At 40.3% G+C, this 8,034-nt stretch overlaps 1 protein-coding gene across 1 annotated transcript; it reads right to left on the bottom strand.

The window, feature by feature from the left end:
• Positions 1-772: 772 nt before the first annotated feature.
• Naa11 (N-alpha-acetyltransferase 11, NatA catalytic subunit) lies at positions 773-7,574 on the bottom strand. The gene is made up of 2 exons (XM_090344011.1): positions 6,642-7,574; positions 773-1,377 (listed from the first exon to the last, which is right to left on the bottom strand). The coding sequence occupies exon 1, from the start codon at positions 7,335-7,337 to the stop codon at positions 6,654-6,656; it is 684 nt and encodes a 227-aa protein (XP_090200137.1). The 5' UTR covers positions 7,338-7,574; the 3' UTR covers positions 773-1,377; positions 6,642-6,653.
• Positions 7,575-8,034: the final 460 nt, after the last annotated feature.

The following is an 8,034-nucleotide window of genomic DNA, read 5'->3' as shown; positions in this document are numbered from 1 at the left end:
AAGGAAATATGGATAGATGAGAGGTTTGTATTGGCGCACAAAATGGCAAATCCTTCTTATTTGGGGAAAAAAATGATCTGTGCCTCAGCAATCATTTACCATCAGACAAACATTCTCAGAGTACATGAGATAGATTTGTAAGAAGTACTTAGCAAGGATGATTATGATTAGAGAACAGACTTACCTCTTGTCAACAGATGGTTAATGTCAGGGCCCAGATTTAAATCCATATATACTAGTTTTCATTAAAAAATTAAACATGAAAGATGTTACATGCTCTGGTAATTCACAGTCAGTGAACATTAAGTAATGGTAACTCTGGATTTAGCTAGTGACTTCCACAGCAGAGATCAAAGTACATTAACTTCATTTACTTTTACTAAGGAAGAATTCTAAATGGAGATTATAGTTGAAGGTTATATAAATATTTACAATTGATTTACAGTTGTCATTATTTGTCAACACAACTTTTTAAAATAGATTATCCTTTATGTTCAAGCTTTAGTAGGCTTTCAAATAAAATGCAAAGTGGCAATAGAAGACAAAGAATTTTGGTTTCGAATTCAGATTTAAATTTAGTACTTATTTGCTTCATTTTCCTCATCTGTAAAACAAGGATAATAATTACTATCTCACATAGCTCCCAAAAGGATTATATATATATATATTAACAAACGCTACAGCATTATAAGTAAACACTATAGATCCTCAAATGAGTGGCAGATAATATTACAAAAATGACACAAACAACAGATTTTATATTCCAATTTAATTCTACAAGTTCAACTATATAGTTGAAGCCCTTATTATCTTCTCCCACTGGAAAGGACAAAAAAAAAAACCTTCACACAAAAGGGGCTTATAGGATAAAGAGGGAGTTTCCAGAGACTTCAGGAAGAAATAGTAACTTCTTTTATAGAAAGAGGAGGAAAGGGGCATGAGGTCTAACTTGATGGTCCTGAATACCCTCCCCTCCTCAAGGATGGGAAACCTGGATAAATAATGGCAAAACTTGGAAGCTGAGGAGCTTCAAGAGATTTTCTTGCTTCCTGTTTGGCATTCTACAAGACAACCATGTAGAATAACCACTACCCAACACAGGACTACTACAAACAGAATACAATGGCAGCATGGTGTGAGCAGGCCAAGTTCTGTCACAGCAGCAGGCCTTACGCATCCTTTACTTTTGAACAGCAGTCTCTCATGTTCAGGTATTCCTTCATGATCCAATAGGGTGTGTAGAAGCTTGCTGTCGCAAGTTGAAAATGAGAAACCATTCAGGTCACTGTGAAATGACCCCAGGACAGGTACTGCAGAGCAGACAAAGTAAGCCAGGGTTCAGAGCGTAGATATGGCTGAAATACAAGACCTGTGATGCTGTTGAGAAGAAGAAAGTACAAGTGAGCATGGGAAGGCATGAAGCTCTGACAGATCTGTAAGAAGAAATAAAAGGTAAATGTGTTTGTTATTCAGTAATAGAGCATCTGCCTAGCAAGTTTAAACTTCTCAGTTCAAACTTAGTATCTTTCTCTTCAAAAAGAAATGCTGTGTTTAACCAATGACAATATCAGTGAAGTATCTAGGAACCAGTTTGAGCTAGTTATATCTACATGGAAGTCAGTGAAGATTCAGATGACAACATGAAAGACCCATAGAATTCTACACTGCCCTCTCATCCCAGCCATGGAGACCCATGAACATTTCCTGATACATAAAGGCCATGATTGTCTTTGGGAGGAGTACAAAGTCCTCAAACACTAAGAGTTGCTCCAAGGTTCTATTCCAGATCTAAACACACTGAGATACTGTTACTTACCATCTTCAAATTCTATCACTGTTTTCTTGAAAGCAATTTCAATGAAAGAAAAAAAAATGAATGGCCTTTGTAACTTTTTTTTTTGCCAGTTTTGGGACTTGAACTCAGAGCCTGGGTACTATCCTTAGTCTAACTCAAGGCTAGTGCTCTATCACATGAACTGCTTCCAGCCCTTTTCTATGTAGGTGGTACCCAGAATCAAACCCAGGGCTTCACACATGGTAGGCAAACACTCTACCATTAGGTCATGCTCCTAACCCATGCCTTTATAACTCTTGCTAAGTTAGAGGCAATGTATCAAGTCCCACAAGTCATACTTTCTTTCTGTGAAATCCAGAAAGAAACTCACATGTTATTATGTGCCTTTCATTCATAATTCAAAGTACCTTGATAACATTAGGCAAAAGGAGGTCAATGAATTAATAAATGAATGAACCTGAGAGAAAACCATGTACATAAGTTATTTCCTAGTAATGCATATTTTAACTGTAAACAAAATAATAGTAAGATACCACAAATATAAAAAGGAATTATCTTTTCTGGCCTACTACTTGCACACAGAAGTAATGTTAGAGACCACTATTAGGTACAGAGCCATTAAAAAGCATTTTTGTAGAAAAGACTGCTTGATAATTTCAATACACTGAACTTTAAAATAATACTGTAATACTTGCTCGAGAATAGTTTGCTGAATGATGTAGATACTTTTAAATAATGATTTTCTTCAAAATATGAATTTAAAGTCTTTTTTTCTAAGCTTATTAAGTTAGAAAGTTTGATGTCAACAGATTTTTCTTTTCTTTTTGTCAGTCATGGGGCTTGAACTCTAGGCCAGGCTGCTGTCCCCGAGTTCCTCTGCTCAAGACTATTGCAGTACCACTTGAGCCACAGTACCACTTCCCAGATTTTCTTTTCTTTTGTTGATTGTGGGGTTTGAACTCAGGGTCTGGGTGCTGTCTCTGAGCTCTTTTATTCAAGGCTAGTCCTCTGTCACTTTGAGCTACAATGTCACTTCCAACAGATTTTCTTAATGGTGGGGGATGCTTGAGGAATACATATTGTTAATATAAAGAAGAGCAGAATGTTATGGCTTACTGAAAAAAATCCTATAATTGTATTTATTCATCTACAGAATTAGAATTGCAGTTATTTTTAGAAAAGTTTTTACTCTGGCTCTTTAAATTATATTCACAAAATTTTTAGTATTTTATTTTCCTTACCTCTACCACCATAAAGTGTACTCGTTTTTATATATAGGATCACACTGTAGTGGCTTAGAGGGGCAAAAAGCCCGTGCTTTTGTTTCCTCTGACAAAACTGGTATTTCAGCCATCCTAAATATATATCATACACTAATTGAAAGGTGAAATTATTTGAAATTCTAAATAATTAAGCAAAATGGAACTTATCTGGTATTTCAAAACAAAATTTTTATATCTCTTCTCAACCCCCTCTTTATCTTCACAGAACAAGATGTGTTTGAAATGGATGGTTTCTGGCATATCTGGGGTAAGGTTATACTAGGAATTTACCAGACCTGTCAGTCTCTTAACTTTCTTCCATATTTCATTGTATCATTCCAGTTATAATTAGTTGTCTGGTAAAATTAAGAACACTCTATTTCAGTAAACGCTCATGTGAACATTTAACAACTTTTTGTTCGAATGACAGCTTAGTGACAGGAAGAATAAACCAGAGTCACTGAAGTAACCTTAGTTCACTTGATATAGCCACTCAAACTAAAATGCTAAGATTTCAAGTTTTTTCTTCTTTGATATTAATCATCAGGCACATATATCTTGTCAGATGAGCAGCAGTTTGATAGCATTCCTGCCTCAACCAGCATGTTTTGAACTGACCTGTCTTCATTGCTATGGCTCCCTAGAAACTTTGCAGCTGATAGTGTTGATTCAGCTGAATGCTTTGACATTCAGCTTGTCAGTGAAAGCTATTTTAAATCTAAAATGCACCTCCTTTCCAAGACTGCAAATTGTTGCTGCTCATACACAAATTTCTGTCATTTCATTACTGTACAAAATTAAAAATCTGAAGTGTGTATGTGTATGTGTGCTTGTATGCGTATGCATGCATGCTCGCACATGTGCACACACACTCACTATTATTTGAGGCTTGAGTTCACAGCCTGGGTTCTATCCCTGAGCTTTTTTTGCTTAAGGCTGGTAACTCCATCACTTGAGCTGCAGTTCCACAGCTGGCTTTTCGGTGGAAGAGACTCATGACTTTCTTACCTGGGCCAACTGTGAAACTGGATCCTCAGATCTCAAACTCCTGAGTAGCTAGGATTATAGGTGAGTCTACCTGCACCTGGCTACTATTAATTAATATTAAGGAACGAATCCATGAATTATCTAAAAAAAGCACTTAACATTTTAATTGGGTGCTCTACCTGATTGTGCCTCTCTATTCTCCAAACTGTGTAACATTCCATTCTCTCTGTAACTTAACGTCCTTATGTGTAAAATAGAATAGTATCATGAGGACTTAATGAGAAATGCTTGGGCAGTCCTTAGCATGGCAACTGTGACATAGTAAATCTACATAGTAACTGTGACATAGTAAATCTACAATGTTAGCAGTAATTTTCATTACATTCCTTAGATAAAGACAATCAATTCCCCTTCACTAATTATCCTAACTGCCATTATTTCTCCTTTTTTTCCCTCCTTCCCTCCCTCCCTCCCTCCTTCATTTTTGAGGTCAGAGTTTAATAGAGGACCTTATACTTTCTTGTTTGGTGTGTGCTGGTGACTCCCTAGTATGGGATAGAAGTAAAGTGTCAGTATAAGAAATTTCAGAATTGGAGGTCATTTCTTTTAGGCTTTAATTAGAAGGCACCGAGGTGTAGGATCCAGTTTCCTATTCTCAGGTTTAAGAGCAGAAGAAACATGTGTCATGTGTTCACATAAAACGTAGACTCACAAGAGTTCTCCGTCTCATGAAGCAGAGCAGAGGGGACAGCAGGCTACTTGCTGAGCATGGAGCAGAACTTGCCAGAACTCAGAGCACTACTAGGATGTTTCCTACTGTGGCAGGGCCTGACTTGTGACGAGAAGAATGCCTTTATTTCTGGACACAAAGCTAAACTCTATCTCCTCACTTCCTCAGCAGTTAGTTGGGATAATTTTCAAAACCTTTATAAATGTCTGTGTGAATTCTCTTTTTCCTCGTCTGCTACCTGATGCGTATGAACTAGGACACACAATTACAGAAAATGGCAGTTACTGAATCAGAAGTAAAATTCAGCATTTCTGTCAATTTTGCATGTAAATGTTAATGCACAGTAGTAGTAGCAATGTTTGTGATCATCACCAATAGAAACCATAGCATATTCATATATGACAGTTTATTCATATATTATGGATACTGGATATATCTCAATAGTAATTTATAGTCAATAGGCTATAACTAATAGACCTATTCCTAATTTATCTCATTTGCCAATGAAGCAAATAGATTACTACAAAAAAAGACATTTTAAAAAGTTTGAGAACAGCACTGAAATAAATTTGCTCTCTTTGTGTGGTTTTTATGACTTTAGAAATATTGTTCTGAGAAAAGGTCCTAAGGATTCATTCACAATACTGCCAAGGGAAGAGTTATAGTGAAGGTCATGAACAATTGTTACAGATGAATTCCTGAATGGCTTTTTACACTAGGGCCCCTCTTTTCTTCTCTAAATCTTCACCACACTGCTGATCTATATTGTGCTAATATGGAGAAGTAAGACTTCAATGTGTGGATTTAAGATGTGGAAGATAGCTTTCTTTAGCATAGCTGGCCAATGTAGAATACACCGTTCTGCAAAGTGGTGAAACAAGGAAGAGAGCACCAAATATCAGATGAGAACTCAGCTGGAAAAGAGAAAGAGTATTTAGATGGCAACTTGGAAAACAATTAAAGCTGAGCATAAAAAAAAAACCCTCTTTAACTGTGACATAAGATTCAAATGGGACCAGTGTGTTGCACAATCTTGATTTCAGCATTTAAAGGTGTAAAAATATAAGCCAGGAGCTTGTGGCTCCTAACTGTAATCCTAGCTACTCAGGAGGCTGAGACCTGAGGTTACCAGTTTGAAGCTAACTTGGGGAACAAGCTCCCTGAGACTCTATCTTCTCCAACTACTTATAAAAGCTGGAAGGGGAACTGTGGCTCAATAAGTGACAGAGGACTAGCCTTAAGCCAAAAAGCTTGAGGGTATATGTGTACACACAATACATATATATATATATATACACACACACATATATATATATATATTTCGTTAGGTGACACATGATATTTGTCTTTACTTTTACTGATGTTAAGATTGATGATTAACAAGTGTTTTCAGTTTGATCCATCATTATAAAATGTGCCAAACTTTGACCTAATCGTATTAACTAATGGTGACTGTTGGTTAAATGTATAATTTCATAAAGAGCTGCAAAAAGGTGAGTGTATAATTTCATTATCCATTTTTAACTGGAATTCTATAATGATGAAATTTCTATCATCAGCTGTAATACAACTCTTACCATACAAGCAAGATAAATGCTTGTTTCTTTTACTGAATTCAATCTACTACCAGCCTTTGAGATAGTGTCCTATTAACTTCCAATAATGACCAATCGATGAGTATCCTCTTCCTTGCCCCACCCCCCTCAACCCCAGGTTCATTCCATGCCGAGGTCCTCAGGTGGTTTCAACTCTGGATACTGACAGGACCAGAGAAAGCGTGGGAACAAGATGGGATTGGGCTGGCCAAGCCATGGGGCAAAGATTCAGGACAGGGAAGAATATTCAAAAGGGTCAGAAAAGAGAATACCTCAAGTAGGGTCTAGGAGGTGGAATCCAAGTCTTCTGAGGTGTCCTGGACATCAGTGCTCGAAGATGGGCTGGGTGCCTTGGTGTCACTGCCACTGTCAGCAGCAGCTGGGTTCTCCTGCTGACAGGCCTCTTTGGAAGCAGGAAGCCTGCTGCCCAGGGTGTCTTGGTTCTCTCTGGATCCCAGCACCACAAACCCGCCCTTCTCCTTCAGCTCTCGTCTCAGCTCATCGGCCATCTGCGAGAGATCCCGCTTCATGGCAAAAGCATCTTCCCCGTCTGCATAGTACTTGGGTTCCACCTCACTAACCTGAAAGTTGAGGGTGTTGGAATAGAGGTGCAAGGCGGCGCGGTTGCTCTTCCTGACGTGCAGGGACACGTACTTGGCGCTAAAGTTCTCGATCATGGCCCGCGAGGCCTGGTCCATCAGCTTCTGGGCCAGGCCGAGGCGCCGGTGGGAGCGCTTCACAGCCAGAGAGGTGATGTGCCCGTGGGGGACATCATCGGGGTCCTCCTCCATCTTGGCCAGGACGTAGCCCACGATCTTGCCGTCCTCGTCCTCGGCGATGTAGGAGAGCTGCGGCCAGGAGAGGCCGTGGTAGAAGTAGTACTTCATCTGGTAGTTCTCGGGGAGGCACAGGAGGTTGCAGTGTTGCATGTTCATCAGGTCATCTGGCCGAGCATTGCGGATGTTCATGATGGCGGCGGGCGGAAAGCCTGTGGGGAGGTGGAGCACCGGGAAGAGGCAGTCCTGGTCGACAGACACGATGACACCCGTTCGCCTCTGGGGGCACTGAGTCCCGGGAGGGCCCAAGCCGCTCAGCTGAAGGGTGAGGACGCCAGGAGGGTGGCTGGCGGGAAGGCCCGGTGGCCGGGAGGCGGAAGGGGCGGGGCTCGGCTGCACTTCCGGGAGGACTCTGCGTCCCAGCCAATAAGCTCTCTACTGGCTGCGCTCCAGCGCACTCTGCTGTGGGGGCGGGGAAGGAGACATTCTTAGGAATGCCCGGGTGTGAACTTGGGCCTGCGGCTGATTGCCTTCATCCTGGTTTCCTTTCATTTACCCTTAGCTTTTCCAACTGAGCACATCTGGATGCCTCTCTGCAAGGAGAACCAAGATTTTACATGGAAAACCAGAGCACTGCCTGCCTCCCTAGCGTCTGCTTCCAGAACCCCTCACCTCTGCCATCCGATTTGCAACCATCACCAAGACTTCTAGTAGGTTTTATACAAATGGGAATCCTACTGCAGCCAGTCCTTTGTGTCTTCTCTCCCCCACCCCCATTCATTGTTTCGGCCATTTGGTTGAAGGCTGTCCATATTGGACATTCAGTTGCCTAAATACATCACAATTTATTCGTTCTCCTGTTGGCCATTTGTGTTGTTTTCAGTTTAGG

Source organism: Megascapheus bottae, chromosome 13 (assembly GCF_031878675.1).
Source record: "Megascapheus bottae isolate mThoBot1 chromosome 13, mThoBot2.hap1, whole genome shotgun sequence".
Lineage (NCBI taxonomy): Eukaryota > Metazoa > Chordata > Mammalia > Rodentia > Geomyidae > Megascapheus > Megascapheus bottae.
This window is presented reverse-complemented; position numbering and strand designations above follow the sequence as displayed.

Excerpts from the sequence above, each read along its gene's own strand:
- Naa11 (XM_090344011.1), bottom strand. The coding sequence starts at position 7,337 with ATGAACATCCGCAATGCTCGGCCAGATGACCTGATGAACATGCAACAC.